Raw genomic sequence first — 20,413 nt, 5'->3', positions numbered from 1 at the left:
TAAACTGTGACAGATACATTTCTCACCCTTCGGGTTGATTGTTTTAAAGTTTTTTTTTAATAATATTATGAGGTTGGAAGGGAGGCGAGAGAAAGGAACTTCCCAGGTCCTGTAAGCGAGTGTATGCATATACATTTTGCATTCAGCCAAAAAGTGAAGCTATTTATTGACTGCATGTCAGACACTGAGTTTGGGGGATATGAGAGGGGCCAAGGAGAAATTTAAGCAGAGAACAAAATGGCAAGAGGTCATCAGTCGCAAGAGAACAGGAGAATGGGCCTTGTTGGAGGAATTACAAAGGCACTAAGACAGCCTGTTTGATGCAGTGTGGAAGGCAGAACCACGACACCCTCCCAAGATACTCACATCCTAAGGCCCAAACCTGTGAATGTTGTCTTTCATAGCAAAAGGGACTTTGCAGATGAGAGTAAGTGAAGGGTCTTGAGATGGGTGTGGTCGGGGGAACCTTTGGGGGTTGGGAATACTGACTTTAAAAATAAAACCCACACATGCATTCTGCTTTCAGCGTCATTCACATCTTAGTCTTGGGTTGGTCAGTGTGCAATCTACATGGGCACCCTGACTTGGGTAAAGATAAAAAGTACAAGAATGCGGTCAACCGTTCCCGAGGCGGCTAAGTGAAGCGTGAGATGAGGACGAGAAGGAGGCCCTGGCGCTGGGGCTCGCCGAAGCCGCCCGTGCGCCCCAGGCTGCCCCCAGCCTCACCTTGAGAGCGTCTGGCTGAGCGAAGTAGATGAAAGCCCCGATCTTCATGGGCACCCAGACGTCCATCATCTGAGCTGCGATGTGGCTGAGGGGCAGATAGCTAACCGCCACCTCCTGCTTTTCCGGGGCGCAAGACAGGCTGCAGTCCCTCGCCACTGTCCCAGCCAACCACGTGATCTGGAACACAAGATCACAATCTAGGGCATCTTGTCCTGGCTGGAGGGCCACTTAAAGAACCCAAAGCATCTACTAGGTGACGGGCACGACCGTCGTCCTTTACAAACGTTCAGTTGTTTACTCCTCACCGTAACACACTGGGGTCACGCGGGGGCTGGTGACTACGATTGTCCCTATTTCACAGATAGAAAACAGAAGCACAGAGAGTTAACTAACTTGCCTGAGGCTGGAAGGAGCTGTAAAATTCAGCAACAGCTTTGAGTCCAACAATCGATCCTACAGTCAGACCGTCTACCTGGGAAGTTAGAAATCTGAAGGATTCAGTAAGTGTTCCTCAATCAAGTCCTGACTCCGCCGTTTGCTAGCTGAGTGATTGTGGGCTTCTTGCTTAAAATCCTTTGCCGCCTCTATTTCCTCATCTGTAAAATGGGCACAGAGGTGTCCCCTGCCCAGAATAAAATTCTGGAACCAATGCTGTCCAACAAACGAAGAGGCCACCCACAACCCCATCCCATAAACACTCTAACGATTAGCATGTTAATGTTTTTTTCTCCCTTGTGTGCCTCGATGTAAAATTTAAGCATATGCCTAATTTTGCAGTCTGTAATTTTCACTGGCATCATAAATCTCTGGTAAGCAGTTACCTCACTAATCCAGCCACATGGGCCTTTGTGCTGTTCATGCATCACACCAGACAGGGGCCAGCCTCAGGGCCTTTGCACTGCCTGTTCCCTCTGCCCGGACCACTGTCTGTCCAGCCTTCCCCATGACTGGCTCCTTTTCACATGTTAAGTTTCCGCTTAAATGTCGTCAACGCAGAGAGGACCTCATACCAGCCAAACTGAAGTTTCCGTTGCCTACTTCTCTAGAGACCACTCGCCAGAACCTGAATGGTTTTATTTTATTGTATTTAACATTTTTTCCGTACTCCCCTCCCTCCACCCCTCTTTCCTTTGGCAACCATCAGCTTGTTCTCTATCTATGGATCTGTTTCTGTTTTGTTCACTTATATAAGTGAAATCATTGGTCTTTCCCTGTCTGACTTACTTCACTAAACATAACATCCTCCAGGTCCATCTATGTTGTCTCAAATGGCAAGATTTCATTTCTTTTTATGGCAGGGTAATATTCTATTACACGTATAAATAAACATGTACCACCTCATCTTTATCCAACCGTCTGTTGACGGGCACTTGGGCTGCTCCCATATCCTGGCTATTGTAAATAACGCCGCAATGAACATAGCCATGCATTTATCTTTAGAATTAGCATTTTGGATTCTTTGGATAAACACCCAGAAGTGGAATTGCTGGGTCATAGGGTAGTTCTATTTTTAATTTTTTGAGGAGCTTCCGTGCTGTTTTCTGTAGTGGCTGCACCACTCACTATATAATCCCACCAACGGTGCACAATGGTCGTGTTTTCTTCACGTCCTTGCCAACCATTGTTCTTTGTTGATTTATTGATGGCCATTCTGACAGGGGTGAGGTGGTATCTCATGGTGGTTTTGATTTGCATTTCCCTGATGATCAGTGATGATGAGCAACTTTTCATGTGTGTGCTGGCCACCTGGCTGTCATCTTTGGAGAAAAAATGGTTTCACTTGTTCATTCCTTCTATGTCTTTCTGAGGGCCACAGTTGGGTCTGTTTGTTCAATACTCTATCCCCAGCACATAGTCCATGCTCAATACATTTTCCTTGAGTGAATGTGTGAATGAGGAGGTCGAAAGGCTTAAGCACAGTAACAAATGCAGAGCAATTGGTCCATAGGAGGCCTTCAAGATTAGTCCCACTTCCCTCTCTGGGCCATGGGATTGAAGGGTCTTACTTTTGTGCCGTAAGCATGGTCATGCACAGCCTACGCTCCAAGGCATCCCATCCCCATTTACCGAGGGAGGAGGCTTGGCGTGTGTAGACCGTGATGTGTAGTGGTGTAGATACTCCTGGGCTCAGATCCTGGCTCAGACCTTCCTTTGTTCTGTGACTTTGAGCAAGTCATTTCCCCTCTCTGAGTCTCGGTTTCCCCGTCTGTGAAAGGCATTAATGATACAACTCACCCATGGGGTTTTTGTGAGAAATGAACACGTGTTTATCTCAGTATGGTACATAGTTAGTACCCTATAAGTGAGAGAAACTTTGAGTTGTTGGTATATGTTGAGAATATTGGGCTAGCTTTAACTTCTTACTATAAAAAGGAGAAGGAGGAGGACTTTAAAAGTTACAATAGCTAATACTGATGAGGCTCACTGTGGGCCAGGCAGTGCTCTAAGGACTTAATTTATGTGTGGTAAGTTACAGACAGCAGCAAATTCCCTGCCGCCCTCCACAGAGCTGGAGTCTGTTTTCCTTTCCTTTCACAGGACTGGTCCAGTGACTTGTCGACCAACAGAAGGAGCAGAATGACATTGTTTCTTCTGATGTTGAGCCGTCAAAGATGGCAGCTTCTGCCTTGGTATAAGGGAATCTTTGCTCTGGGGTAAGCCAGCCGCCAGGTTAAGAAGTTCAACAACCTTGAGCCACTGTGCTGTGAGGATGTTCAAGCCACAAGAAACATGTGAATGAAGTCCTTTTTGGATTTTTCTGCCCACCCAGACATCAGCTGAATACAGCTGAGTGACCCCAGCCGACACTGCTTGCAGCAGAAGAAACACCCGGCTGGGCCCTGCCCAAATTCCAGACCCAGATATGTCACACTGTTGGTGTTTTAAGTCGTTAAGTTCTCAAATGACTTGTTACGCTGCAGTAGCTAACTGACACAGTATATGAAGTAATTTAACCTCCATGGCAACTCTCAGAGTAGAAACCATTCTCATCTCTGTTTTACAGGTGGGGAAACTGAGTTCCAGAGGAGTTAAGGATCTTGTCCCAGGTCATACATCTAGGAGGTGGGAGAGCCAGCATTCAAACCTGAGAGGCCTCAATCTAGGGTCATGCTTGTCACTTCAAGGCTAGGAAAATATCTCACCAGATATGAGGCCACTAGGAGTATTAATGCTGGCCAGGGTCAGGTGGGAGTTTAAGCAGATGCCTTTCATTCATTCATTCATTCATTCATTCCACAAAAGTGGACTGAGTCCTCCTATGTGTCAGGCACTGTAGACACAGCAGTGAACAAGACAGACAACTCCTGCCCTCAAGGAGCTGATGTTCATGATAAACAAATGACTATGTAATATGACAGTGTAGAAAAACATGCAGCAGCCAGAGGAGATGAGGGATCAATGGAATTGTTTATTGTCTGCTGTTTTAAGCATAGAAACCAGGAAGGGCTTCACAGAGGAGGTAATGTATGAACGGGGATGGGAAGGAGGTAAAGGAGCAAGCACGTAGCTCTCTGATATGCAGAGGGAATGGCCAGTGCGAAGACCAGTGTGTGCTGATTTCTATTAAGCTAGGTTGGCGGGGAAAGCTCTTATAAGGTTGCAAAGCTTCATTTAAAGACTTGCAATCTGTCTGACACGGGGGAGCCGCCATGGCTAGTTGAGTGCGTGCGCTGCCAGACATTTTTCTGCTTTTAAAACTTACACAGGTGCACATAGCTTGTTGCCTTTTTTAGTTTATAACAAAATCATATTGTATTCTGTGTACTGTTCTGCAACTACCTGTTACTTGTTTACCTTGCATCTTTGGACATCTCGCGTTAGCCACCCAGATCTACAGTGCAATTGAAAATGTGACTGTGGAGCCAGCTTGCCTGGGCGCAAATCCTGGCTCCACCATGTTGCTTGCTGTGTGACCTGAGCCAAGTAATTGAACCTCTCTGGGCTTCACTTTCTCATCTGTACAAATAGAATCTGCCTGATAGAATCAGTAGAATCGCTGTGAGGATTTTCTGAGTGCAAAACTCGGCACAGTGTCTGTGATCATACAACGTAAGTGAGCTATTAGTGTCTCATTTTTTTTTACAGCCTTATGGAGGTATAATTGACATACAGTGAACTGCACACATTTGAAGTGTACAATCTGACACAAATTGATACATGTCTACACCTGTGGAACCATCGCCATCATCAAAATATGAACATTTTCACCGCTCTCCGCCCCCTGCGAATTTCCATGGGTCCCTTTGTGATGCTTCCCTCAGGCTCCTTCATAGGCAACCGCCAATCTGCTGTCAGTCCCTGTGGATAAGTTTGCATTTTCTAGGGTTTTCTATACATGGAATCTTTTAGCATGTATTTCCCTTGTTTCATAACAGCAGTCTAAATGACCATCAGCCTTGACTCCATCCAGACATATGTGTTCCCCAAAACATGCAGCCTCACTGAGTAATCAAAACCTCGACATGTGCTTTCCTCTGAAACACAGGCCATATTTGCTGCTCTTTCACTTACTTACCAAACACAGTTCTTAGCTCTTTGCAAATGTTAACTCATACCATCTTCAGAGCAACCCATGAAGCAGGGACTATTATATATCACATCCATTTCCCAGACAAAGAAACTGAGGCTTGGAGGTGTTACATGTCTTGCCCAAAATCACAGAGTCAGGTTTGGACCCACGTCTGCTCCAAAGTCCTTGATCTCAGCCCCCACACTCTGCTGCCCCTCCTAAGTGTCCACGTGACTCTCTGCACGCCGCTGGTTAAGGGCTGTGTGCTAGACCCCTAAATGCCACACTGCCTCTGTGGGTCGAGAGCAAAACCTCCTGAGGGCCATTGTCCTTGAGTGGAGGGATCCCGGATGCTACCACGCTGCTAAGTGTTGGCAGAGACAGCACTTACGTTGTCATGGCTGAGCATCACTCCTTTGGGGTTGCCCATGGTCCCGGAAGTGTAGACGAGCACAGCACACTGATTGGCCTTCTGGCTCGCTATGATCCTGTCCAGCTGGGAATCAGGGATGCTATTGCCCAGCTCCATGAAATCATCCCACTGTGGAAAGAGAAGACAAATAGAGAGTGGGGACTCAGGGAGTGTGAGACGTGAACTCAGAACGCCAGGCATTCCCTTTTCCCAGTCACAGCTCGTCCCGTCAGCTTCTCCTAAAGCTTGATTTTCAGCAAGAGGAAAGCTCCAGTTAGGATCGCCAGTCCTGGTTCCTCTTATCAAAGCTGTTGCTTCAACTGGAGGGCGCTCAACAATGCACAGGCGTTTGCTTCTGGTTCCTGCACGCCCTCGCAGGCCACTGAAGGCCCCAGTGCTTCAGTGTCCTCATTTGTAAGATGGGAATGATTTCAGAACCCAACTTCTTGGGTTTTTCTAAGCGGTAAATATATGTAAAATGCTTAGGTAGTGGAGTTAGATGTTATTTGATCTCTGCCTTCCCAGATTCCACTCTCTACCCCAAATTTCTCAGTGACTAGATTGATGTGGCCAACTCCACCCCCAATTCCAGACTCAACTCTGATTGGTTTAAGGCAGAGGGTTCCATCTGCGTGGGCCACAGTGATTGAATTGGGCCTGGGTACGTGACCTCAGATGGTCCAATGACATGGAAAGTCAGATCTTTTGCTGTAAATGCTATCTGGACAAGAATGAGTAAATATGTAGCCCTAGGAACTGCTGGACCATCTCAGGACTATGTGGGAAAGCAAGGCTAGAGTGGAGTCAAGAAGCCAAGAGGGGCCCTGGCTGGGTAGCTCAGTTGGCTAGAGCATCATCCTGATACACCAAGGTCATAGTTTTGATCCCCAGTCAGGACACATACAAGAATCAGTCAATCAATGCATAAATAAATGGAACAACAAGTCTGTGTCTGTTCCTCCCCCCTCCCTTCTCTCTAAAGTCAATAAATTAAAAATTTAAGAAATATGTAAATTTTTAAAAAGAAACTGCGAGGGCAAAATGGAGCTTGGATCACATTTGAGCCCCTAGTTCTAGCCATGACTGAAACCCACACTGAGTTTTAGTTACAGGAGTCAACAAATTATAGTTTTGCTTAAGCTGTACCCATCATGCTGGGGGGGGGGGGGTTGGGGAAAGCCAGTCAAAGAGGCCCACCGACTTCCCTGGGGAGTCCGGCCCTCTCCCTTGCTCACTACCCACTTCCTTTGAAAGTTCTCTCCCTCCCCGTGGCCCCGTGGCCCCTCCCACACTTACCGAGTACAGGTTGCTTTTATTGCTCCCTTTCATTGGAGGCTTGTATTGGACAATTGCTTTCAGGGTCTCCAACTTGCCCTGTGGAATCTGAAAGAAAGTTCAGTGTGGGCCTCAAGGCAACCCAGCCCTGGGAAAAACAGAAGCTGATGGGAGTCCTGAGCTCTCTCCTGCTACAACCCCAGCCTCTTTATATTCCCCTTTTCTTTTCTGTGTAACACCGCTCCTTGTCTTGATGGAATTTAGGACTGCTGGGTTCTTTGCGGGGGTATCGGGAGCCTCCAACACCTAACGGTGGCTGAAGGCAACAGCCTCTCTCACACACGTGCCTTGGGCCGAGTTCTGCTACAGAGCTGCCGGGCGGGCAGCGTGCACCATGCAGCCAATGTCCAGGGAACATTCTCGTTGGCATCGGGCCACAAAAATCTGCCGTGCCGGTGGCTGGGACATGGACGGGTTCAGAGGTCTCTCCCTATCCCGAGAACTGGAAGGTTCAGGGGCCCAGGCCTGGGGGGTGCCTGTACCTTCTTCGTGCACAGCAAGGGGTGGCCTCATTGCCAGCCAATCCAATGAGAAGTTCCCTTCCAGTGTTCATTATGCTCGTTATAATATTAGCCACGTCACTGGTATGACAGGAGTGCTCCCAACCGCTGGACAAGAGTCTCCCCGAGAGAGAGAGAGAGACAGAGACAGAGACAGAGACAGAGACAGAGAGACAGAGAGAGCGAGAGCAGACGTCCAAACACCTGGAGCAGGCAGTAGCCTGGGAGGTGTGAGGAGGAGGCAGGTCAGACAGGCCGGGCCGCGGGCGGAAGGGAGGGGAATAGGGGGAGAGGCAGGAGAGGACAGGGGGGTCACGCGGGCTGCCTTGAAGGCCACCACGAGGAGTTGAGAGCTGATTCTAAAGGAGGCGGGGAGCACTGTGGGGCTGGAGGATTATGAGCCATGAGTATTGCCCAGAATCAGATCGCCCAGCAGAGCTGAACGTGCAGTTTGCGAGGGGCGTGTCAGGAGCCTGGCTTCGAAGCTTCCAAACAGAGCAACCAGAACCACAAATCCCCCACAAACAGCACTTTCAGTCAAACAATGACATGGAAATAACTCAGATATTGCTTCATGCGTGTGAGGTCAAATATTCCAGAAGAAGGACAGGAAGGCATAGCAATGAAGCTGGTGCGCAGGGGAAAGGAGGCAGTGCGTGCATTTTTTCTAACAGTGGGAAAACCCAAATTGTAAGCCAGCATTCATGGCAAGAATGAGAAGCATCCTGCTTACGAGCCCCTCCCCCCCGCTCCCCCCCCCCGCCCCCCCCGCCACCGCGGTGCGTTCTGCTTTGAACAGAGAAACTGGACATGACATGAGCGCCAGGGACTGCAGGAGCATCTTGTTAAGAAAGCAGTTTCAAAAGAGCTCAAGGCTGGAGGTAGAAATCTGTCCTCCCTGCACCAGGACCGAAGGAGGCCCGGTGGCACAACATGTCCTGTTTCACTGAGCCCAGCCAGGGTTTCCCTGAGTCTGGAAGATGAACCCTAATTTCAGAGAGGTTCGAATGTGGGTAAACATGGCCAGTGATGGTCTGGGGGAACAATGTCGACGGCAAGCCACACCTCGACTCCGGAGATGTGAAAGAATGAAGAAATGTGTAACTCAGGAGTGATGGAATATTTAAAACCAGTCCCAGTGGCCCCTAGGCTGAGCAGTGATTCTGGTGATCGAGGCTCGCCCTCCCCAAGACTCCTCTCCCCTTAGGACCTCCCTGCCAAAAGCTGGTTTGGGAAACTGCAGCTCATTCAAACACAAGGAATTGGGAAAGTTTCTACAATATTCATACAAAGATACTGCAAGGGGAAAAAAAGAGAAAATAAGAGGGGAGCCAAAATTCACTAAGTCACCACAAAGCAAAGGAAAACTGCCAACCCACATTCCAGCATATAATTTCAACCCGAATGAAGTAAACACAGCTGGGAAGGAAGAACACAAAGCAAACATAGAGGGGAAGAGAGGGCCAGACACCAGGCAGATGTGATACAGGAGATGGTAGAGTTTGGGAAAGAAATAGACAAGGAAGACAAAAGCACTGCAGGAATACAGTTATAAGAAAATTACAAGGCTTAAAATAATCACACTTCTAAAAGAAAAATAGCAGTGGGCTGTATATAAAATTATGCAAAGACACATGTTTTAAATGGAAGTTGAGAAAGAAATTAAGTTAGTATGAATTGGAGATTAAACTCCCCAAGTGCACGCTGCTTCCCCAAACGCAGCTTTGCCCGTTATTCTAAAGTGGAGGACCCTTCCTGAACCCATGGCAAGCCCCACGCCCCCACCTGATTTAACAATCTGTCTGGGAGCACAGAGACACCTGGCCAGAGCCCCGGTCCCCCAGGGGTGACTGGCAGGCAGTGCCGGGTAGGGGTTTACCGAAAGAATTTTCTGTAGCTGTAGGTCATTTTCAACCAGCAGGACGTTTACTTTGGCATGAGTGATGACGTATTGACAAGCCTCCGCAGAGTTGGTGGCATAAATACCAACACAGAGGCCCCTGGGAAAAAAAAAGCAAGCTTGCCTGTCACGTGTGCACGTGGGAGGGGAGAATGTCCTGGAAGGGAGGGGGAGGGGGAGGGCCTACAGGCAGATTCTGAGCCTGCAGCCTTGGCACAGGCTTCCCTCCAACCACAACTTAACAATGACAAAAACAACAACGACCACGATGGTGATGAAAACAGCAACTCCTGGGATATCATTGTGACAGCAAATCACGGAACCCCCACAGCGCCCCGCTTTATAGATGAGGAAACTGAGAGCCGGCGCGCTGTTCAGAGTGCCACGGAAAGAGTGAACGCGGGCCACGGGATCTGGACCCTCGCTCGGGCACCCGTTCCGCTCCCACAGCCTTGGTTCCTGCTTGTAACCATTGCGTCCAGGTTTTCATCTGCATTTCCCTGATGGCCGTTGACATCGAGCATCTTTTCAAGTCCTTATCGCCTATTTTGCTTTGTGACTTTCTTGTTCAGCGCCTTTGTCCATTCAAAATTTTTTGTCGTTTTACTACTGAGCACCCTCTCTATTTGAGACACCCATCCTTTGTCAGGATAACTGGTTTGTGCGTCTGTCTCACTGGCCCTCCTGGGGCTGTGTCTCACCTCCCCCGCACGGCCCAGTCGGAACTAGCCCGGGGCACCAGGCCCTGAGTCGCAGCTCAACAACACTGACAGTGAACAGTGCAAGGTCTTACCCTGCTAGGATGCCACCGAGGTAAGTGACAAACCACTCCACGGAGTTAAACCCCAGGATGCCGACTCCGTGGAACCGCTCCAAGCCCAGCTGGGGAGGCAAAAACAAACAAACAAACAGGAAACGGAAACATGCGGTTGTTGTGCTTCTGGTGGAATGTGCTCACTGGATGCGGGAGAGCACGCTCCATGCCCACAGGTGTGTGCGGAGAAGCCGGCGTTGAGGCTAAAATCTGGGTGTGAGATTTTTGTTACTATTGGGAGACTGGTTTGCCTCTGTCTACATAATAACCCAGTGATTTATTTTTCTATGTTTTATTTTTTATTGTGGTAAACTACTTACAGCACCAACGTACCATTTTAGCTAATTTTAAGTGTACAGCTCAGTGGCATTTAAGTACACTCATGCTGTGTGACCATCCCCGCAATCCATTTCCAGAACTTTCTCATCTTCCCCAACGGGAACTCTGTCCCCATTAAACCCTAACTCGCCCTCCCTCTCCCCCAGCCCCTGCCTCCCACCATCTACTTCCTGTCTCTATGAACTTGACTCCTCTAGAGGCCTCATATAAATGGAATCATACAGTATTTGTCCTTTTGTGCCTGGCTTATTTCACTGAGCATAATGTCCTCAAAGGTTCATGCATGTTGTAGCATGGAACAGAATTTCTTTCCTTTTAAAGACTGAATAGTATTGTGTGATGGACCGCCTTGTGTTTATCCATCATCTGTTAATGGATATGTGGGTTGCTTCCACTTTTTGGCCGTTGTGAATAATGCCGTTGTGAATGCGAGTGTGCACATACATATCCGTTCAAGTCTTAACTTTGAATTCTTTTGGGTATGTACCCAGAAGCGGAGTTGCTGGGTCATACGGCATTTCAGTGTTTGATTTTTTGAGAAACTGCCACACTGTTTTCCACAGTGGCTGCTCCATTCTGCATTCCCACCAGCAACACATGAAGGTTCCAATGTCTGCACATCCTCACCAACACATGCTCTTTTATGTTCTTTTTAAAATTAATAGACATTCTAATGAGTGTGAATTTATTTATGTTTTTAATAAGAAAAGTACTCAAAGAGTGATACCCTACAGTGGTGATGAATCGCACTTTTAAAGATGTAGCCTTGGTCTGAATGTGGCTGAGGATGAACCAGGAAACCTGGACTTGAAGGTGACCTCCGTAGACTTACTCCTTTGGTTTGGACTAACTCCAAGTGTGTTGGCTCTTTTAGTCATATGGGGCAAGGCTGGCAGTGACCCCAGTTTTTAGGGAAAACAGAAGCATTTGGAATGCATCGGCTGATGCTCAGAATACAATGCCAAGCGTTTCTGTTTAGTGACAAAAAATGCTGTCCTCATTGTGGAAGTATGTCTCTATTCATGTGTAGATAGACTGGCGTATTTCTGATTGGATCTCCGAGATTTGGAGAGCAGAGCCTCCTTCAGCTCCACAGCCAAGGGCTTGGCTGACAAGGATTGCCCTTCAGGAGAGGTGAGCTAACCACAGCACGTGGCCCTGGGTGGGGCAGCCAAGGAGACACCAGTCCGAGCAGATGGTTCCTAATTGAGACGTCCCACAGCCTCTCCACAAAGAGACGCTTGGGCATCGGGGAAGGGGAGAGAGCAACTGGGGTGGAGGTCAAAATGTGACTTGATTTCCTGTATATCAAAGCCACCAGCAGATACCTTTCTACAATGGGAGACATCTATTACATTCATTGTCTATTGCTGCATTGCACATTACCACAAAGCTAGCAGCTTCAAAGAGCACACATTTACTATCTCAGTTTCCACAGGTCAGGAGGCTGGGGGCAATCTGACGGGGTCCTCTGCTTAGGATCTCCCAGAGCGGCAATGAGGACCTCAGCAGGGACTGCAGCCTCCTCTGAGGCATGGAATCCTCTCTCGCACGCATACATTGTTTGCAGAATTTATTCCTTGTGGTTGAATGACTGAGGTCCTGTTTTCTTGGTAGCGGTCAGCTGAAGACGGATCTCAACTCCTAGTGGCTGTCTGCCATCCCCTGCCCCATGGCCCTGTCCACAACACTGCGGTTGGTCTCCTCAGGGCCAGCAGGAGAATCTCGCCTTTTGTGCTTCGCCTGATTAAGTCCGGCCCACCCTGAGCATTTGTCCTTTTGATGAACTCACAGTCAACTGATTAGAGACCTTAATGACATCTAAACCTCTTCACCTTTGCCACCACAGGAGAAAAAGCCCTTCATAGCCACAAGTCCTGCCCATGCTCAAGGAGAGGAGACTATAAGCATGAACATACCAGGGGCTGGGAATCTCGGGGTCATCTTAGAATCTGCCTCACACGCCTATCAAACTGGCAAAGATGCACATTTTTGATAATATGATGTTGGCAAGAACATAGGCAAGCAGATCCTCTCACCCATTTGAGTGGGCACACAGGCACCTCTGGGTAAGAATTTGTTGTACAGAGGAGGCTCACAGTGGCACCATGCATGGTAGCAAAGGCTAGAAACAACTTAAGTGCACACCAGAAGGGGGCTGGTTAAGTCCATTCTGTTGCCTACATAGTTACAGTTGTTGAAAAGAATGTGGATTTCAAAAAAATAAATCAGTACAGAGGGATCTCAGCGTGTGGGAGCCAGCCTTCGAGATGGCCCTCCACGACCCTCATCCCTGATACTTGTGCCCTCACATAGTCTGCTCCCTCACTGCATTGAGGTTGTTCTGTGTAACCAGTAGAATATGGAGGAAGTGATAGCATGGGTTATAAAAGATATGATTAGGATATAAAAAGATATCATGGCTCCCATATTGTTCATACTCTCTTTGGATCCCTCATTCTCGGGGAGGCCGGCTGCCGTATTATGAAAACACTCCCAGGACACCCTATGGGGGAAGCCGCGGAGCAAGGAAGGGAGGCCTCCTGCCAATAACCAGCTTAGAAGTAAACCCTCGAGCCCTGGTGTCCTTCCAATGAGGCAGCCCCAGCTGACAGCCTGGCCGCGGCCTCGTGAGAGGCCCTACAGCAGAAGTCTAGTATCCAACTAAGCCTCTCCTGGATTTGTGACCCATAGGAACTGAGATAATGTTTTTCATTTTAAATCACTAAATTTAGCAGTGATTTGTTATGCAGAAGTAGCTTATACATAGAGATACTATGCTAAAGGGAAAAAAACAAGGTGCAGAACCATGGGTATAGTGTGCTACCACGTATGTAAAAATTTACATATAGAGAAATTATATAATATATACACATAATTTATTCTCTAGAAGGACGTAGTGTTTTGTACAAATACTGGCAATGGCGGCTGCCTTCATACAGAAGGAGTCAAGAATTGGAGGGAAAATATTCAGGTTATCCTTTGTATCCTGTGGTGTCTTGTGGATTTTGTACCATGTGTGTGTGTGTACATATATGTATTTCCTATTCTGAATGAATGATTGAATAAATAATAAGGAAGGGAGGGAGAGGGAGAGGGAAGGAAGGAAGAAAGGCAGGGAGGAAGGAAGGAAGGAAGGAAGGAAGGAAGGAAGGAAGGAAGGAAGGTAGGAAGGAAGGAAGGGGGATGCGTTCACCTTGATCAAGGCCCTCGCAGCCTTCCGACAAGCCTCGTAGTACTGGTTGAAATTCAGTACTTCCCATTTTTTGCCGTTCTTTGATGCAAGAGCTGGATAAGTCCCAAATCGGCTGACTGACTCCTTGAAAAATTCTGGGATGGTCACTGGGGTCTCATGGCCGGGCCCATGTTTTGAAAACCTCAGAAGGACTTCTCCATCTGGATGAATGGTCCATAGTCCGGAATTAAGTGGCACTATGTATAAGAAAACAATGCAGACACTGTAATTTAAAAATACTTCATTGCTAAAAAAAAAAATGCTAACCATTATCTAAACCTGTTGGAAAAATGGTGCTGATAGGCTTGTCAAAGCAGGATTGCCACAAACCTGCAATTTGTGAAAAACACAGTGTCTGCAAAGTGCAATGGAGTGAGGTGGGAAAAGGGGGTGTGCCTGCGCTCTAGGCGGGGGGGCTGAAACAACCGAAATGTACTCTCCCCAATTCTGGAGACAAAAAGTCTGAGATCGAAGTGTTGGCCAGTTGTTCTTCCTCCTGAGGCCCTGATGAAGAATCTGTTCCCCCCTCTCCCCTTCGTGCATCCGGTGGTTGGCTGGCGATCCTTGGAGTTCCTTGGCTTCTAACGGAAGCATTGCCCTGACCTCTGCCTTCGTCTTCCTGTGGTGTTCTCCCTGCGGGCACGTCTGCGTCTGAATTTCCCCTTTTTATAAGGACACCAGTCATATTGGATTAAGACCCATCCTATCAGCAACGACCACCCTGATTACAAATCGAGTCACATCCTGAAGTACCGGCTGTTAGGGCTGCGTCCCGTAAATCCTGGGCTGCTACAACAAAAGACCATCACCTGGGTCCTTGAGAAACAACAGGGGTTTATTTATCACAGTTCTGGAGGTGGGGAGGAGAAAGATCCAATTTCCAGCTGATTCCGTGCCCCTGCCTCCTGGTTCACAGACCGCGGTGCCTTCTCACTGGGTCCTCGCCTGGCAGAAGCGGGGAGGGAGCTCCTTGGGGCCTCTGTTCCCCCAGGGCACCAGTCCCACTCAGGAGGGCTCCACCCTCAGGACCTAGTCACCCCCTAATACCATCACACGGTGGGGGGTGGGGCAGATAGGTTTCAACATATGAACAGGGGGGATGCAAACATTCAGGCCACAGCCGGGGGATGCACATCAACCCATAACAAACTACAACAAAGGAAGGCTGGTTCATAGAGGTTCCTCCTCCCTAAGGAGAATCAGCACTGGGACTCAGCACCAGCTTACAACAAAGTCCCCTCGTGGAGCCGGGGCACCCTGAAAACACCACTGAGGCGATCGAAGCTCAGCTCACCCCTCCCCGCCCGCGCTCCTGGCGTCCAGACCGACACCTGGGGAGAAGCTTTAAACTGGACAAAAGTGCGGAGGGACATCTCCTGAATGTGGGTGGGGAGAGTTTAATGACTGCCGTGGGGTGGGCAGTGTACCCTCCAAGTTCATGCCCAGAATCTCAGACTGTGACCTTATTTGAAAATAAGATCTTTGCAGGTGAAATCATTGAGGATCTCAAGAAGAAATCATCCTGGATGGAGGGAGGGCCCTTTGTCCAGTGACTGGTGTCCTTAGAAGAAGAAGTGAGGACATCGAGATGCACAGAGTAGAAGGCCACGCAAATTCAGTGGCGGAGCTGGAGCGAGGGAGGGTGGAACCGAGGAACGCCAAGGACCCCCAGCAGCCCCCGGCAGCCCCCCGCAGGATGGGAGAGATGCTTCATCGCGGCCTCCAGGGGAACCTGGCTAACCCCTGGATTTTGGACTTCTGGCCCCCAGAGCTGGGAGACCGTACGTTTCTGTTGTTTTGGCCACCTGGTCCAGGGTGCTATGTTATGGCCGTCCCAGGAATCTAATGCAACGACCAAAATGAGGTTTTGAAGAATATTGGTTTTGAGAATGTGAAGTTTATCATTCTTGCCAACATTGTATCCACTTGGGGAGGGCAGCTGCAAAAGAATGAAGGCGCTTTATCATCACATGGTGCTCGCTGAGTTGTTTGGGCAGTAAAATGGTTACAACAAAATGATAACAAGTCATTATTACTATGTCTGCACTATACATAATATTACATCTTCACTATATATATCACATACTACATCGGTACTATATATTACATCTGGTCTCTATATAGATTCTCCTGCTCTCTATATAATATTAAATCACCACTATATATTACATCTGTACTATATATATTACCCCTGCACTATATATACTATTACATCTGTACTATATATTACATCTTGTCTATATATAATATTCTGCACTATATATATTATTACATCTGCATTATATATTACATCATCACTATATATACAGGGATGGGCAAGAATAAAGACAATATATGACAATAAAGAACACTGTGTCACAGTGTGCTTGAGTGTAGCAAGTAGACTACAAGAATGTGCAAATAATGAAGGTGGTAATTTGAGCACTTACAAGATTATACCTAAGTACACTGTGCTGTTGTGACATTCCTTTTTTTTTTTCTAAGATTTTATTTATTTTTTTTGACAGGGGAAGGGAGGGAGAAAGAGAAGGAGAGAAACATCAGTGCGTGGTTGCCTCTCAAGCACCCCCCACTGGGGACCTGGCCTGCAACCCAGGATGAGTCCTGACTGGGAATCGAACCAGTGACCTTTTGGTTCACAGTCCAGTGGTCCATCCACTGAGCCACACGAGCCAGGGCCCGTTGTGACATTCTTTTGAGTTAATAAAGCTATTGTCATAATCATAACCATATGAACAACTGCAAACATACTTTTGCCCACCCCTGTATTATAGCTGTACTATATGTATCACATCTGCACTATATATCTGCACATATATGTAATATTACATCTGCCCTATATGTGTATATTTACAATTATATTTGTGCCATATATATTATAACTGCACTATATATGTATATAATTGCATCTGTACTATATATTATTACATCTGTGTCATAAATGCACAAATACATTAACAGTATATATGTTACACCTGCACTGTATATATATAATTATATCTGAGATGTAGATACATATGGTTCCTCCCTCACGGACTCACCTCCTAATAGGAAGGTACTGTTGTCAATGCTGCTGTGATACAAACATACAAATGAGGCTCTGAAATCACAAGCCTGCACTCCTTATTAGTGGGAGGGCACCCCGCCCCGGGGGCTCAGGCCCAGGATGGCTGTGCCCTGACGCTCCGGGCCAGGCTCCCTTAGGATGAGCCTTGGCTGCGTCAGTGCCCCTTTCTCTCTCCCACAACATGCCTTTTGTTTTACTCATGTTTACTGCAAGGTTCTCAGCCTCCTCTTCTTGACTTGCTGGGGTTTCAGCCCTTCCAGGTCTGCAGAGACCATTCTTCACAGTACTGCAAGGCACAAAGGGGCACTTAGTAGGGCTGCCAATGGGGCTGCGGGCAGAGACAACCCCCATTCTCTGGTCACGTCTGCCTAGAATCCCCGATCATGAGCCATGACTGCTCCGGACCTAGGAGGGAAGGAGAGAGGCTCATATGCCAGGTCATAGCGTGACTGAGAGTATTCCATCTGTGAGTTTCCAAAAGTCCCTGAAACATTGGACTATAGGGGTCAAGTCTATATGTGATCTTACAGGTAAGAAAATGCTTTGAAGTCCCCCAAGGGAAAGCACCTTACCCCCCCGCCCACCTCCCTGTGATACATCCATGCAATGAACCTCAGCAACGAAGAGGAATGAACTACTGATACAACCATCTGAGCAAGTCTTAAAGGCGTTACATTGAGTGGAAGAAGACAGATTGAAAAGACCGCATGCTTGATCATTTCATTTGTCACTTTGGAAAAGGCAAAACTATAGTGACGGAGAACAGGTCTGAGGTTGCTAGAGGCTATGGCAGGAAAAAAGAGGGGCTAACTACGGAGAGGAAACATGAGGGAATTTGGGGGTGACGGAAACATACGGCATCTGACTGTTGGTGGGTACCTGACTCCATGCATTTGTCAAACCTCATAGAACTGTACACCAAAAAAAGTAAACTCTACTATATGTGGGAGAAGTGTATTATACATCTTAAAATGAGCAATTTAAAAATATTCTGTGGCTAATTCATTGGGTTTTCGGGTATTACTAAAGATAAAAATATAAAAAGAAAATAACTGATTAGCAAATAGGTTCTCATTTTCTCTAGAGACTTGGTCTTGTTCATGTCAATTATGTATTAGTTGTTAAAAAGGCTTCATCTCTTTTCCAGATATGTTACATGGTGATAGCATTTCATCAGCCTAAACCGAAAAATTTCTTCCAGTCAATTAAAGCCTTATAAAAGAAAGTTTACCTTGGCAAACTAAAAAAAAAGAAAAAAAGTGTGTTTATTATACACCAAATTTGTATATCCCCCCCACAGTGAAATTTAGGATAAAATATTAAAAACAATAAAACTGTCATGAAAGATCTACCTCACACCAGGCACAAGACAAGCTGTGGCCACCATAAAGGACATTCAGAAAATGTCTGTTTTGACAGAGTTAGAATTGGAAATAGAACACCCATTAGGACAAACCAAAGTAAATAGGAAACATCAAAGAATTGCTCACCTGACAGATACTTAAACTATGTACAAAGGATAGTCACTGCAGCACTAAAAGACTAGAGAAAATGTAGACATGCAGCAACAGAAGACTAGTAACATACACTATGGAGCATTCATGTGGTGGAGGATTCTAGACCTGTGGAAAAATACCAGGCATGCAAGCTCACGTTCATAGCAACACAGTTTACGAAACCCAAACATCCATCCACAATGAAGGAGTGACAGCATGTGGTCCATGCACACACCGGAGTATTATTCAGCCATGAAAAGGAAGGAAACCCTGACCCTCGCTACAGCGTGGATGGACCCGAGGACACGCTGCTCGGTCCGAGGAACCAGACACAAGAGGCCACATGATGTGTGTGATTCCACTCACACGAAATGTCCAGAACAGGCACAGCCACAGAGACAGAAAATAAATTAGTGGTTGTCAAGGGCTCATAGGTAGGACTATTTCCTCATGCAAATGATGAAAATGTTTTGGAATTAAATAGAGGTGATGGTTGCACAAGATTGTGAATGTGCTAAATGGTTACTTTTAACCACTTTAAAGTGGTTAATTTTATCTTATGTGAATCTCACCTCAATATTAAAAAAAAACCAACACACCAGAACAATTTTTTGATTGTTACTGAAATGGGGTGTTCCCCAAGACAGAATATTAAATAAAAAAATCAAGACTCAGGACAATGTATAAAGAAGGTGACCGTTTGTATATGTATACATGGATATGTATACATGTTTATGACTCACGAAAAAAATGTGCATGTCTCTGGTCTAAGAAGCCATTACCTCCTTTTCGATCATAAAGCGAAATGCAGGCCATCTGACCCCAGTGTTGACCGCCGATGCCCTGAGAAGGGGAAGGGGGACTGAGGGATGACGGGTGTGGTATCATGAAGTCCCCAAGAGCCTGCAGCCATTGGGGGCCTGCCCTGAGCTCTTACAAACTTCACCACCAGCAAGAATCTTTCTTGCCCGCTCAGCAAGAGAGAAGGAGAGGGTTCCATCCGGGTCCTGGCTGTTCTTGTCCCCTTGTGTCTCCTGAGCAACCTCTGTGTGCAGGCAGTGCTCCGGGCACTGGGGCCAAACCACCCCCCAGCCCCGGGGGTGGCAGTGGGAGAAACAGACAGGGAAGGAACAAAGATCAATTCAGACAGTAACAGGATGAGCCTCGAACCCTACATATGCTCTGTTTTTCCTATCCATACAGAGCTATGATTAAGTTTAATTTATAAATTAGGCACAGTAAGAGATTCACAATAACTAATAATAAAATAGAATAATCAAAACACTATACTGTAATAAAAGTTATGTGAATGTGCTCTCTGTCAAAATATCTTCTTGTACTGCACTCACTCTTCTTGTGATGACAGGGGATTGCTACTGAGAGATCTGATTAAGGTACCTCGGATCACCGGGGCGAGGTAGGGAGGGGCCGAAGGAGGAGTTTGCTGAGGCGACTGTGGGCAGTGTAGGACGGGATTGGCTGAGGAGCTGAACGCCTCCAGAGCCAATGGAAATAAAAAGAGGGCTGGCTCTCCGGCTCCCGAGCTGCCTCCTCCGGCTCCCAGGCTCGCTCTCAGGCCCTTCCTCCTGGAGGATGCCCGGGGGATTGTGCTGCGGTTGTCCGCGTTTCCCAACAGACGGTATTTTGGATGGGAAGGGACTCCGGCACAGTCTGGGACTGGGCTGGCCTGGCAGAGGGTGGCGGGTTTATTCCTTGGGTGTTCTAAGAGGGAGCAGGCTCTGAGGCAAAAGCCTACCATTCTTCCAAAATTGTGTAATTTTTGTGTGTTATGTTGTTTTTGGTTTGTAAACTAACTCTGTAGAAACAAGATAACTAAAAACAGAACGAGAAAGAACTCAGGGTTTACGAGTTTAGCCTTGCTTGATAAGTTTAAGTGATTAAAGTTGTGACTTGATAGGCTTAAGCAACTGCTTTCGAATAAAGACTCCTTTCCTTTTTCATCAAAACTTTGCCTCTGGAATTTTTGCCTAGGGGGCAGCAGCTGGCAGCAGAACCCTAAAAACTGTTTGGTAACAAGATGATGTAATTCATACGTGGTGAGATGAAGTGGGGTGGAAT

The 20,413-nt window shown here is 47.1% G+C and overlaps 1 protein-coding gene across 1 annotated transcript in view; it reads right to left on the bottom strand.

The window, feature by feature from the left end:
• Positions 1–20,413, bottom strand: part of ACSBG2 (acyl-CoA synthetase bubblegum family member 2) — a 48,547-nt gene that overhangs the window by 7,852 nt on the left and 20,282 nt on the right. The window contains exons 2-8 of the mRNA XM_054562127.1: positions 17,024–17,124; positions 13,733–13,968; positions 10,177–10,265; positions 9,363–9,483; positions 6,945–7,031; positions 5,628–5,777; positions 727–903 (exon numbers count right to left, since the gene is read on the bottom strand). Of these exons, the coding sequence (XP_054418102.1) occupies positions 727–903; positions 5,628–5,777; positions 6,945–7,031; positions 9,363–9,483; positions 10,177–10,265; positions 13,733–13,968; positions 17,024–17,124 (961 nt within the window). The remainder of the gene's footprint in view (positions 1–726; positions 904–5,627; positions 5,778–6,944; positions 7,032–9,362; positions 9,484–10,176; positions 10,266–13,732; positions 13,969–17,023; positions 17,125–20,413) is intronic.

The sequence above is a fragment of the Pteronotus mesoamericanus genome, unplaced genomic scaffold (assembly GCF_021234165.1).
Source record: "Pteronotus mesoamericanus isolate MK-2021 breed Mesoamerican mustached bat unplaced genomic scaffold, CSHL_Meso_final scaffold_636, whole genome shotgun sequence".
In the NCBI taxonomy this organism is placed as follows: Eukaryota; Metazoa; Chordata; class Mammalia; order Chiroptera; family Mormoopidae; genus Pteronotus; species Pteronotus mesoamericanus.
This window is presented reverse-complemented; position numbering and strand designations above follow the sequence as displayed.